At 28.5% G+C, this 14,813-nt stretch overlaps 1 protein-coding gene across 5 annotated transcripts; it reads left to right on the forward strand.

Annotated features, from left to right (window-relative positions):
• Positions 1–816: 816 nt before the first annotated feature.
• LOC130669794 (probable helicase senataxin) lies at positions 817–13,657 on the forward strand. 5 transcript variants are annotated; one of them, XM_057472860.1, is made up of 17 exons: positions 817–1,102; positions 2,122–2,246; positions 2,332–2,382; positions 4,298–4,384; positions 4,456–4,506; positions 4,578–4,628; positions 4,700–4,750; positions 4,873–5,130; positions 5,224–5,486; positions 7,719–7,963; positions 8,028–8,274; positions 9,536–9,639; positions 10,340–10,458; positions 10,535–10,682; positions 10,755–11,149; positions 11,951–12,257; positions 13,170–13,657. In XM_057472860.1, exons 1-17 carry the CDS (start codon positions 965–967, stop codon positions 13,296–13,298), a joined length of 2,769 nt encoding a protein of 922 aa, XP_057328843.1. In that variant the 5' UTR covers positions 817–964; the 3' UTR covers positions 13,299–13,657. The 5 variants fall into 5 exon arrangements, with proteins under 5 accessions (XP_057328843.1, XP_057328845.1, XP_057328844.1 ...); XM_057472862.1 differs by lacking the exon at positions 4,700–4,750; XM_057472861.1 differs by lacking the exon at positions 4,578–4,628 and having other exon boundaries at positions 13,170–13,656.
• Positions 13,658–14,813: the final 1,156 nt, after the last annotated feature.

Here is a 14,813-nt window from a genome sequence, read left to right on the forward strand (position 1 = left end):
GTCACTGAATATATAGCTATATTATTTATATCGCGTTACTTATTCCAAAATGACAGATTTTTATACTCCCTTTTGGTTTTAGGAAGCTTCTCAAAGCCAAAAAATTGTGCATAGAAAAAAAAAGGATTCATTGACACAAAAAATCTTTAATCACCTAAAGAAAATTTTTATTTACCCCAAGAGATTTTTTGCACTGTGAATTGAAAACAAAAATTTATTTAGAACTAGAAAAAATTACTCGATGCAAGGAATTATTTCTTGACAAAGAAAATCTTTTCTCGCTCCAAGACAATTTTTGTATTTCATTGATAATGCATAAAATTTCTTGGTGCAAATTAAAATTTTTTGCGGCAAGAAATCCTTTTTTCTGCGTATTCTATAAATTTAGTAGTGATATTTGGGCAGTCTCGTAGTGACTGCAGGTTGCTCGTTATTTATTATTTGTCATCAATGTTTACCTCTAAATAATTTTTTGGGTAAAATGGACTGCCAAAAAAATGACTTTTAATTACATCAATTTTTAAAAATTGTCTTAAAAAAAATAAAATTTTGTCTATTTAAATTTTTACATTCATGATTTTAAATTTTTATAAATATATTTGGTCTTTAGAAAATTTTATGACTTTTCAAACGAGTGCCAAAAACCCACGTGTGTTATTTGTGCTAAATATTTCCGAATGTGGCATGGGAGCAATTTGAATGCAAGATAAAAAACCAACCCCTTCAATCTTACATTAGACATGCGTACAAAATTACACACATGTTTTACCGCGCACGCGCAATTCCATTCACGAAGAAAAAAAATAAAAATATGTAAACAGTCCAGTAAAATTCGAAATGAATTCATAAAATCTCAGCATATAAATTTGAATAAATATACAATAATCATAATAACAATAACATTAATTATAATTGATCGTCTAAGATCACGACAATCATAATTACTAATAAAATTAACAAGAAAATGATTAAAAATATGTATCGGAACAGTAAAAAAATAATATTATTCGGCTGTCCATGTGCCAGCGCGTATATCGTTTACCATTACTGGAAAAAACGACAATTAAAACCAATTGACGAAGGGTTTGAAGAAGTTGCCAAGGTTACTTTTTAATTCGACGATTACTCATATTATATAATTGATATTAATCCATAACAACTCATTAGTTTGTTTAGTGATTAGTGACATAACCTCTTAGGACCTCTAGTTATTATTATTTTAATTTTTTTTATCATGCTCGAACAATCGATTTCAAAATCTAATCAGCTCTAGAACTTAATACAAGGCGTCGATCGCCGCCTCAACCATCGCAATCGGTTTATGCGTTCGAGAGCTATCGTTGGAGAAAGAAATGATAAAAACGGGTTTTTCCAAATATCTTCGAAACGGCTGAACCGATCAATTTCAAATTTTAATCAGCTCTAGAATTCAATAAAACGCGCTGATCGCCACCTCAAACGTCAAAATCAATTAATTAGTTCAAAAGATATCGGCGTTGAAAAGTTAAAAAATTACCTTTTTTGTTATTTTTTCCGGATAAATCAAAATATAATGTACTAAAATGTGTGTGAAATCATACCAACTCTTTCTCTTTATAGTCTCTTTCGATCATCATATAATGTCATCTAACTTGTTCTTTAGTTTAAATCATATTATCAGTAAAAATTGAAAAAACACAGTTTTTAATATGTTTCTCGGATATTTCATATATTATTGCTCTGACTTAAGTCAAAACTCATCCAAATCTTGATTTTGATCACTCTCATTGATTTCTGCCTAAATACATTTATTTATTGAATATAATCGGGAATAAAAACTTAAAAATCGCTTCTGTATTAATGATTTTTAATTCTTAAATTTTCAAATTTTAGCATAAAACGTAACTTGTTAAAGCTTGAAAAGCTCATAAAAAAAAAATTGCACATAATAGCATTTTCGAGCTCGAAAATGTATTCGCAACAATGTTTTCAAGCTCCTTGAGCTCGAAAACAGCAGGAAGTTTTGGGGCTGGCCCACAGGGTCAACCGATAGACAGATTCTTTTCACTGTTACAACAGTTTAAGAAATATAGTAACAGAATGTTTAAATTTATAATTTTTTGCCTTTTTTTTTTCTCTTAGATAATAAAATTGGATGATAGGAATAGTAAAGAACTTTGTAAGTTATTTAAAGAATTACGTACTACGGATTCTTCTTACTCATGGAGAAACGATACTCAAGATAACAAGAAACCGCCAACATTCAGGTACGTTGTTAATTGATTTTTAAATAAATATTTAAAAATAAAATAGAATGATTTCATTTAAAATTTATTTTGTACCTTTGTACAGCTCATGGAGCGGTAATTCTCAAAAAATTAAAAATGAGATATCAGCATTCAGGTAAATTTATTTAAAAAGTATAAGGGAGATTGAGGCACAACGGACCCCCCAAAAAATTTTGAAAAATATAATTTTTCAACTTCCCGCTAAGAAAATTGTTAATTTTAAAAAATTCGGGAAGTTGTTGGTTTCACACCGATTTTCGAAAATCGAGTTTTCATCAGATGTTGACGTTTTCAGGTCCTAGGAAGCTATTCTGACTATTTTCAGAAGGGTGTCCAGGTGTCTGTATGTATGTGTGTGCGTGTGTGTATGGATGTGAACTCTTCATATCTTTTTAATGAATTGATCGATTGAGATGGTTGAGGTGGAAATCGAAAGAGTTTTTTGGCCGTCAACTTTTCTGAAAATTTCAAATCGATCGATCGAATGGACTCTAAGATATAGAAGAAATACAAATAAATAAAAAAAATTTTTTTCAGTTTTTTTTTAATTTTTCAGATATGGCCTGATCGATCGATTCCAAAATCCTATCAGCTCTAGAATTCAATAAAACGCGTCGACTGCTGCCTCAACCATCTCAATCGGTTTATTCGTTTGAGAAATATCGATCGAGAAAGAAATGGTGAAAAACGTTTTTTTTTTCAAAAAGAACTGCATACAAAAGTATTTTCAAGCTCAAAGAGCTCGAAAATGTATTCACAACAATTTTTTCGGGCTCTAGGAGCTCGAAAACAGAGGGAAGTTTTGGGGCTGGCCCGCAGAGTCAACTGATAGACCGATTTTTTTTTCTATAGTCTAGATTTATGATTTGATGTGATTTACAAATTTCCTCCTCAATAAAAATAATTTGTGATTAAAAATAAAAATATTTTTTGTTTAATTATTCTCTGATTTCGAGTTTATGGGCTATTTAAAAAAAAAAAAGAAATTCGGCATGAAATTAAATACTTGGAAAATTCAAATGATAAAATTATTATTTTTTAGGACAAAAAAAAATTTCTGAAAGATTTTTTAAAAATGAAAATTTAAGAAATGACCATTAGCTCCGAAATATAATTTTTTTAACTTCCCGCTAAGAAAATTGTAAATTTTCAAAAATTCGGGAAGTTATTGGTTTCGGTCCGATTTACGAAAATTAAATTTTTATCAGATGTCGGAGTTTTGAGGTCCTAGGAAGCTATTGTGATAATTTCAAGATGATGTCCGAGTGTGTGTATGTATGTATGTACGTACGTACGTACGTATGTAAATACCTTTATCTTTTGAACGGATGAACCGATTTTGAACTTTAAGGTGTCATTCGACGCGGATTGACAATATCTTGAAGCCGAGAGAAAATTGAGCTTGATCGGTAGGGCTCGTTCAGAGATATTCCAAAAATAAAGTTTTTTCAAAAATGTTTTTTTTTTATAACTTTTAATGTGCTCGATAGGTTGATTCCAAAATGGACTGGGCTCTAGAGCTTTATAAGCCGCGTCGATTGCCACCTCAACCATCAAAATCGGTTCATTCGTTCAAGAGAAACCGTTGTCGAAAGAATTAAAAAAAAAAAAATTTTTTATTTTTCCTGAAATATCACAAAAATGACTCGATAAATCGAATCCAAAATTTGATCAGCTTTAGAACTTGACAAACCGCGTCGATTGCCGCCTCAACCATCAAAATCGGTTAATTCGTTCGCGAGATATCGTGGGAGAAAGAAATGCTAAAAAATGGTTTTTTACAAAACAATAGCATAAAAAAGTATTTGCGAGCTCGAAGAGCTCGTAAACGTATTTACAATAGTGTTTTCGAGCTCGTTGAGCTCGAAAACAGCGGGAAGTTTTGGGGCTGGCCCGCAGGGTCAACTTATAGACCGATTTTTTTTTTTGTCATACACATCGATTAATTATTAATGATGTATTCAATACAAATAAAATTAGACAACAGTCATTAAAAAAAATAAAAAAACTTATATATCATTTTGTGGAAGGGGTCCGTCGTGCTTCGGAAGTAATTTGTTAATTAAACTTAGAGTTAATAACTCTAAAGAAAACAATAACGAAAAATTGGCATTCAGGTAAATCTATATAATAAAAACATGTAAAAATATACTTTTATTTAAAAGTAATAATTTATATTTTTATTCAGCTCATTGAGAAATAATTCTAATGAAAATAAGAATGAGCAATCAGCATTCAGGTAAATCTATATAATAAAAACATGTAAAAATATACTTTTATTTAAAAGTAATAATTTATATTTTTATTCAGCTCATTGAGAAATAATTCTAATGAAAATAAGGATGAGCAATCAGCATTCAGGTAAATCTATATAATAAAAACATGTAAAAATATACTTTTATTTAAAAGTAATAATTTATATTTTTATGCAGCTCATTGAGAAATAATTCTAAAGAAAATAACAATGAGCAATCAGCATTCAGGTAGATTTAAATAAATTATTTCTACAATTTTGTTCATCTCAATTGCATTTTTTTTAAAATTCAGATTATAAAATAAATAAATTTATAATTAAAAGCTATAATCCTTTAATTTATATTTTTAGTTTTGACGTTTTATATTCTGATGAAGAATTAAAAAAAGAGTTTTTCTATCAAATATTTGAACGGGATCTGTCATCGTTAAACGATAATCGATACAATAAAAATACACCACCATATGCAGTCAATTCAATAAAAATGTCTCCAATAAAATTAAACTATTCATCTTATAAAGAATACCAACAGATAATGTTGCCATTTTTAATTGACGAATTTTGGTATTCATTAAAAAATGATATTTTAGAAAAAACAAAAAACGAAATGTATAAAAATTAATTCATTATTTTGTTATTAATTATGAGATTATTAAATTTTTTTATAACTAATTCTATTCATATATATAAAACAAATTTTAGCCATGACAAAAGTGTTGCTGGAGATGTAATTGAACATAGTTTCGAAACTGTATCAATTGACAGTGATAATGGTAAAAAACTTCACAAAATCACCCGATTTGAATTAACAGCGACAGTGCCACGCTGTGATAAAGACGAAGATAAACCTCATCGCGATTTAAATATTGAAGATTTATATCCAAGTCGGGGTGATATAGTTATCATTTATCGTTCATCTAAACATCCAATACAATTCGCATATATAGAAAAATCAGATAATCGAAGTAATTATTCAATTTTTTTTAATAATAAAAGAGTTTCATTTGCACGACTATATTCTTATACAAAGTTTTACATTTACCCAAGTAGCACAGAGACAACTTTAAGATTTCTTTTAAAAGGATAAGACAAATTTTTTTTGGTCTCCAAGTCACCTCTTTTGGTATAAATATACGACATGCAAATGTTGGTTCTGGAGACAGAGAAAATTTGTGTTGTTTTTCCTCCTGTCTTATGTCAATTAAAAAGTTATTTAGATGACTTATTTTACCACTATTTGTAATTTAATTTTTGCCTTGGGTTATTATATTTCTTTTTTTCTCGATATGTTTTTGTTTATTCATATATTATTTGTTTTTTATTTTCTGTTATTTATTTTTTTGGATTTTTTCTCTTGCACGTCGCAGTCCTGGTAGCCCGCTTGTCCCACACTCCGTAACCCTGAGTCCACTCTCAGGATTTCTTCAATTCTCTTGAAGACCGTGCACAGCTTTACATTTTTCTTGCCTTTTATCTCTGCTATGAATTTTTGTTTTTCTTTTTTATTCTCTAGCTCTTTCCATTCATCTAGTAGTTTTTTCCCGTCTCTACTTCCTTGTGTATTCCTTCACATTTCAATAGATGTATTTATTTATTTATTTATTGCAAAAGAACCCCGATCGGCAGTATACATTAATAGTAACAAAAATATATTATGAGTGATATTTGATTTTAGTATAAACATAAATAATGAAAATGAGACTAAAGTAATATAAAATAAAATTGAAATTGAAATTGGTGATATTATACAAGCATTAGTTGTTTAGTATTGTTTTTTTTATCGTTGTTATAAAAGCAGACATTGAATCCTCAAAGAAGTTAGTATCCTGGCAGTGCTCGTTGACTAGATTGGCTATCCTGTTCCTAGGACCATGGTAAACATAGCTTTTCGTTGTCTTAATAGCGTCCAACAGTCTATGTTGTCTTAAACCAGGCCTAGGATGGATAATTTGAAATAGTTCACGTATCTCCGGTGATTCAATACATCCGTTGACGAACTTATAGAAAAATATTAGATCGGCAACTTGCCGACGACTTAGAAGTCTATCGATTTTAAATTGGCTGTATACATCGTCCGTAGTCATATTGGATCTACGACTGTACATGTAATATGACACATATTTACAGAATTTTTTTTGTATCTTTTCTACCTTATTTATCTGGACTTGAGTATGAGGTGACCATATGACAGTACAATATTCAAGGATCGGTCGGGCTAATGACATGAATAGATGTATGAGTGTATGAACGTCGTTGAATTCTCTTCCTGATCTGAGTATGAATCCAAGTATGCTGTAGGCTTGAGATGTAGTTTTATCAATATGCTTTGTGATGTCAAAGGCTTTGCTAAAGTCCGTAAATAATGCATGGACGTTCATTCCTTGGTTCATTGCGTTTAGAACATAGTTGGTGTACAGGTATAGGTTCGTAGCAGTAGATCTACTCCCGATGAAGCCATGTTGTTTTGTTGACATAATGTTTTGAAATTATTACCCATGTAAAATAAATTCGTTCCATGAAGATTTAAAAAAAGTTCGATATATGGAACTTTTAAGTTGAGACAGATTAAAACTTTTTTTGGAACTTTGATTTTGATACTAAAAAAAACAAAGTATATCTAGGATTTTATATCGGCGAATTTTGAGTAAAAAAATAAAACGTTTATATAACATATTTCTCAAAACGTATTTTTACTATACATTTACCCTCGTACCGAATAGAAATCAATAGCTTCATAAGAATAAGAAACAGTTTCAAATTAGATGTTTTTGTACTGTTTTGGAACGAGGGCAAAATGCAGTAAAAATATTTTTTGAGATATATGTTTAAAAAACTTTTTTTTTTACTCAAAATTCGCCCATATAAAGTTCTCGATAAACTTTTTTTTTATACTATCAAAATTACAAAAGTTCTACTCGAAGTCCTAATCTGTCTCAAGCTTAGAAGTTCCACACGTTGAACTTTTTTGGAATCTTTTTTACATGAGTAGCATTTTCCCTTCTTTCTCGTACCCTCTACAGCTCCAATCCGAGTATCTTTTTTTACGCTCTCCCAATGTTTCCACATCTTCTTATCTTCTCCCCTTACTTTATATCTTCTCCAGTAGTATATTTAATTTTTATATATATTTATATTTAAAAATATCATACTTTAATTAAATATTATTATATTAAACATCCAATTATTTTATCATGCAGCTACATCAAAAAATGATAAGGATTATGAGATTTTGACATATACGTTGATAACTAAATTCAGTTCAAGCCTTAAACTATCTGGTTATTTAACAATAACACCTGTGACTTGGATTTTATCTAGTCTAGCATTAGTAGATTCATTGGGATATATACCTCAGTCACCTCTAATTAATGCCATTTTAAAACCAGACTTCGATTCATATAAAATGTTATCGACAATTAATAGTATTCCTACAGCAACAGAGGTATAGTTGTTCCATATTTAATGAGTACAATATTTGTATTTTTTAAATAATATAATTCTTGCAGGAAACGCTTAATTCAAAACAATTAGAAGTTTTGTCAAGAGTTGTAACAACGATTGAAGACAAATATACTCCTGGTATATGTTTAATACAAGGACCACCGGGTACCGGTAAAACCAAAGTAATTAAAAATATTATTGCAACAATCTTAAGTCGGAAAAGTGCAACTCGAATATTAGTTTGTGCCCCATCTAATAAAGCTATTGACGAAATAGTTATTAGATTATTGGAAATACAACCAAAGATGGAAGGTAAACATGCAGAAAAAATACTTTTTGATAAGTTTAGAATTTGTTTCCTAGTTTGCCTTGGATCCTTTCCATTTTCCTTTACATCTCATCTTCTTATTTCTGTAACTCTCTAATATTGTTTTTTTTAGAACAATCTCCGACAGTACCCCCCAACGTTTTAAAAATATTCAATGAACTAGATCTGTCATAATCGTATTAAAATTTTATTAATTAATAAAAAATAAAGCATTAATTTAGAAAAGGACAACGTAGTGAGTATTTCGTTGAGGTATAGATCTAAATAAAAATTACTTACAATTTTTATCTGTTAGGAGTAGAAATTGGTGGAAAAAATTTAAGCCTACAAAATTTTACATTTTGAATTTTAAAATTGACGGAGATTTTACTGAAATTTATGAGAAATTTCGTTTAACTCCTAATTGATAACAACTGTAATTTTTTTTAATTCGGGGGAGGGAGGGCGGCTATCTAAGAATGCCCTTAACTTCTTGTAAAATTTACTGTATTGTAAATATTTTTGGAGTAAACGTGGATTAAATCCGACGTGAATGCGAAGCAGATGATTTTTTATTTATTTATTCCGGAGTTTATTTTTACATTAAAACTCCCACTGGTTAGAGTAAATGCGGATTAAAATAAAATTTACATCACCAGACTAAAAAAAAATCCCTTTTTACCCCGTATGCAGAAAAATTTTTTTCAAACTCTGGAACTTTGAACTACAGAATGAATTCAGACTGAAATAAAGTCCATACACTGTAAAAAATTCGCGGAGTGAATGCGGATTAAATTCGGAGTAAATGCGGAGTGAATGAATTTTTAATTATTCACTCCCTCCGGAGTGAAATTCACTCCAGAAAGGAATTTTGAAAATATTATCAATAAAAAATAACACTACTAAATAAAATCGTAGTAAAAACTCTCGTATTTCATTACTGATCAGCTGATATGCACACACATATACGGACGAACACACGCTCACGCACTTGCACACACACACTGTTTAACAGTAATATAAATTCATTTAAATCTTAAAACTCCGGACCGAGTGAATTGGGAGTGAAATAAAATCCGCGTCACTCCGCTAAAAAAAAACTCCAAATTCACTCCGCATGGAGTGATTTTTTTAAAACTCCGGAACTCTGAGTTCAGATTGAAATTAAATCCGGATTCACTCCCGATTTTTTACAGTGTATTCACTTCGAATCCACTTCCGATTTTTTAAACTGTATACTTTAGAAAGGTAAATTTTACTTTCCAGAAAAAAAGGTGCCATTTGAAATTGTACGAGTAGGCCGAGAGGAAAAAATTCATCAATCGGTTCAAAGTGTATCTTTGGTTAAACTTGCAAAGAGTAAAAAAAATGTAAATAATCCATATTGTTAAGAGAGAATAAGAAAAATTTAGTCCATGCCATGTCTCTATGATAATAATTAATGATTTTATAAAATTACGGGCATAAAAATTTTTAAAAACTCTAAGATTAGATACTGGATTTTTTTCGTATCAATAAAAGACAATAGCCTTTCGGTAAACCCACGAAATTTAATCAGTTTTTTATATTTTTCATCGTAGTTGATATATTTTAGAAAAAAAAATGTATCGACGACTTACAAAAAAAATTTGATCGTGTAGATTTTTTTTTTTTTAATCCTATCATTAACACAATTTTTTGAATCGATTGGTTTGCGAATTAATAAAAACATCTGAAAGTAAATTTTTAAGACCTTAATAAACGAGAAAATCAAATTTATTAAATTTGGTAGTGATACTCGGGCAGTCAGGTACTGTGGGTTGCTCGTATATATTAAATAAATTATAAGGATAAATATGCAAAAATGAGATTTTGCAATAGTTTTTTACTTTAATCTTTCATTCAATTTAAAATTAAAAAATCTCAGAAAAATTACTGTTTGTTGTAATTCCATTTAAAATGTATTTAAAATATACCAAACTTTCAAGACTTTTACAGTAAAAAATAGTTCAAGTCCCACTTATGCATATTTACTTTTTTTGACACACAGGTAATATTAATTGTTATTTTTAATTTTCATTTCCTTTTCAGAAATTTTTATCTAGTAAACGACAGCAAGATAACGAAGAGTGCATTCTCCAATCTGCAAATATTATTGCTTGTACTCTAACTTCCTGTTGGACTAGTTACCGAATGAAGGCAGTATTCAGGTGTATTTTTATTTCAAGACTTAATAAATTTACTTATTCCCAAAAAAGTATTAAAATAATTATAATTAATTTGCAGTAATGGAAACTGTAAAATTCCTCTATGTATAATTGACGAGTCTGCTCAGGCAACTGAGCTATTAACATTAATCCCATTAATGTTGAATATACAGAGATTAATTTTAGTCGGAGACCCTCAGCAATTGCCTCCGACTGTTATATCGCAGGTAATAATAAAAGATTTGTAATAAAAAAAAATAATTGTACGGTATTTAAATATTTTTTTATTAAACTTTTAGAAAGCAAAAGAGTATGGATACGACCAATCGCTTTTTGCGAGAATTCAAAAAATATTTGAGGTCAAGTCGAAAAATCCAATAATTATGTTGGATACGCAATATCGAATGGTTGAAGCAATTTCTCAATGGCCAAATCGTTATTTTTATAAAGGAGCCATAAAAAATGCGGCTTCAGTAGAAGCTTTAAATTTTTGTAATTATATTGTATTTAATCATTCGTATTCACAAGATTCTGATAGATCTTCTAATCCTTCTGAAGCAGAGCTTGTACAGAATATAGTTAATGTCCTAAAAGGGTCTCTAAAATTGTATAATTCATACAGTGAAAAATGTATTGGTGTCATTACACCGTACAAAAGGCAACGGGATTTATTAAATGAACTTATAAATCCATTGTAAGTTGCTCTTTTTCATTTTTTTTTATTTAAGAAAGGTCGGGTAGTTTTTCTCTTTATGATTCTCAGACGGACGAAGGGTTCTATACTTGTTGCACCTGCACTGTAAATGATAATTTCGTCCACGTTTTTCTTGTAAACAAATGGAAATTAAAAAAATAATAAACCGTAGATTTCTAGATCAGGGACTAATGCATCAAGTCTCGTTCTTAATTTTGCGATTAGAGTTATTGATTGAGATAAATACTAGGAAAAAAATTACCGGCCCTTCTAAAGATAAATAAATTATTTCAAGGCCATTTTCAGACAGTGCCGTCTACTTTTCAAAAATTTTCAATGACTCAACTGTCATAAACGTATTAAAATTTTATCAATAAATTAAAAAAAAAATTAAAGCATTAATTTAAAAAATAACGAGTTGCAATTTCGCTGAGATATAAATTAAAAAAAAAAATTACTTACAGTTGATATCGATTAGAAATTTGGAAAATAAATTTCAGTAAAATTTTCATGTGAATTTTAGAATTTGAATTTTAAAACTTTTTAGGCTAAAATTTATTCAAAAAATTTCGTTTAACTCCTAATTGATAACAACTGTAAGCAATTTTTTGATTATTTTATATCTCGGTGAAATCGCAACTACGTTGTCATTTTTTCAATTAAGAATTTAATTTTTTTCTTTTTAATTAATTAATGAAATATTGATACGGTTATGACTATTGAAAGTAATTTCATCTTTCAAAAAGTGGGGGGCACTGTCTGAGAATGCCCTTGAATAATAATTATGATTATTTGTTGCAGAAAGGAAGAAAAAAAAATGAAAAAGAAAAGTGGTGTTAAAACCAATAATCGTGATCGGAAAAAAGATGAAGTTAATAAAAAAAATTTTGATAGTAATGATAAAAAGGAAGATGAAAAAGAAAAAAAAGAAAATAAAATTGATGTAAATACAGTAGATAGTTTTCAAGGATCAGAACGTGACGTAATTATTATGTCATGTGTAAGATCCAATGGAATTGGATTTGTAAAAGATCCAAATAGACTCAACGTTAGTTTAACGAGAGCTAAGCATACTTTAATATTATGCGGCAATTTTAATGAGTTTAAGGTAAAAATTAGTGTAGTTATTTTTATTATTTCATACTTATAGTTCCTTTTTTTTTTTTGAAATATGCGTTTGCTTTATAAAATTGAACAACACATAAAAGTTGGTATTCATATTTAAGGGCATTCTCAGACAGTGCCCCTCCTTCACTTTTTAAAAATATGCAATGATTTTCAACTGTCATAACCGTAATAAAATTTTATTAATTAATTAAAAAAAAATTCAAACCTCAATTGAAAAAAGGACAATGAAGTAGTAATTTCGTTGAGATATAGAATTAAAAAAAAATTATTTACAATTGATATCAATTGGGAGTTAAACGGAATTTGTTGAATAAATTTTAGCCAGCAAAATTAAAAAATTCGAATTATGAAATTGACATGACGATTTTACTAAAATTTATTTAACGAATTTTGTTTAACTCCCAATTGATTGCAACTGCAAGTAATTTTTAAAAAAATCTACATCTTAGCAAAATTACGACTGCGTTCTCGCTTTTTCAATTAAAGTTCTAATTTTGTTTTAATTAATTAATAAAATTTGACTATGGTTATGACAATTGAAAGCCATTGAAATTTTTCAAAAAGTGGGGGGGAGGGCACTGTCTGAGTATGGCCTTAACTATTTGAATATTATTAATAATTATTTTATTTTTTTTATTATTCTTTTATTTGAAGAAATACCGCATTACTAATTCCAAAAGGACTTATACTTCTATACACCCTTTTAGCTTTAGAAAGCTTCCTAAAAGGCTTATCATTTTTTTTTTATTACCAATCGTTTTGGGGATTTATTTTAAAGCTAGAAATTGAAAAATGTCAATGAAAAAAAAATATACGCCCTTTTGAAATTAGAAGCGCGATAAGTTTGATCGTTTTTTATTTTATATATTTTATTTTTTTTTTTATGTTTCAGCAAAATAAAATGTGGAAAAATCTTTTACAAGATGCTAAAGCAAGAGGCTTCTATCATAACATTTCAAAAGATGATTTAAAATCTATAACGAAACATTTAATTATCGATCGCGGAAAGGGTTTATCTTAAAATAAATATTTTTAAAGTTTTTGTTTTATATTATAATAATTTTTATTACTTATTAATATTGTTCTTCTTTATAAATTATAATGTTTCAAGAATATTTTTATTGATACGCTTAAGAAAGTTATTTTTACATAAAGAAAAAGCATAAATAAATATTTCAGTATTATGAGTTGTCATATTTTTTTAATGATTCATCTCATCACTACAGTGTATAGAAAAATTTTTTTTTTTTCATTTGTCAAGACGAAGGCAATGACGTCAGTTTATTCTACAGAAAATTTTTTTAACTCCCAAATAAACATTTAGTATCAAAAAACTCATACATGAAAAAAGGTTAAATGTGGGGCAAAATGAGTTTCTTTAAAAAAAATTTTAAAAGTTTAAATTTTTCGATTTAACAAAAACATTATTTTTAATTTAAAAAATTTTTTAAAGAAAAAGTGAATAATAAAATAAAATAAAATAAAGTATCAGCAATTTGTACCCTGTCAATAATTGTGTCTGTTACCTTAAGTATCCTGTCCAAAAAAAATAATAGGGGCCGTTTTATTTCAAAGATCATTTTGCCCCTTTTCCTCTGTCAATTAGCAATATTATTATAGATTTAAATACTCATTTATTTAATATTGTAGAAAGCAAAAGAATACGGATATGATGAATCACTTTTTGGAGAAACTCAAAAAGTCTTTGAAAGTGAATCAATAAAACCGATAGTGATATTGGACACCCAATATTGTATGGTTGATGCTATATCTCGATGGCTTAATAATTATTTCTACAAAGGCGCTATAAAACATGCATCCTCTATTAATAATTGTTTTTCAATTTATAAAAATTACTACGTCTGTTTTTCATCATTTTACTTTACATCAACGCGCAAGGTCAGACTCCGATGGACAGTACAGATCCCGCTGACTGAAACTCTGAGTTGAACTACTGACAAAACGGCGCTTAAACTCAAGAATTTTTGATACATTTATTTTATATATTAATATGACAAACGTGATTTCACATTACATATTTCGTTTACATTTAGCGATAATTAGTCAACTAAAAATAAATGTTTATTTTAAATTGCTATCAGGTATTGTCAATATTGTTCCAAAATATCATTTGCAAGTCATCAATTATATGTAATATTATTGAATCTAAATAATCATCGGTTTTATTCTTCAATACTTATACGCATTGTAAATCTGCCGTACTGCACTAAGCGCAAATACTATAATTTGTATAGAAATACCATAGGAACCACATGAGTGTCAATGTAACTGACAGTGGGAATTTTTTAAATTTTCGAATAAATAAATAAAATGTAAGTAGTAGAGTAAAAATAAAAAATGCGTATTTAGATCAATGAAAAATCAGTACGCGCATTTTTAAAAATTTTATTATTTGAATTTATTTACTCAAAATTTATAAATTGTCTCATGTCTGCTACATTCACACTCATAGTAATCACTTGTGTGCTCAGCAGGGCAGGAATAGGAATTTTATGTACATCTGATTTATGTTCCA

This window comes from Microplitis mediator, chromosome 6 (assembly GCF_029852145.1).
Source record: "Microplitis mediator isolate UGA2020A chromosome 6, iyMicMedi2.1, whole genome shotgun sequence".
NCBI classification, from domain to species: Eukaryota; Metazoa; Arthropoda; class Insecta; order Hymenoptera; family Braconidae; genus Microplitis; species Microplitis mediator.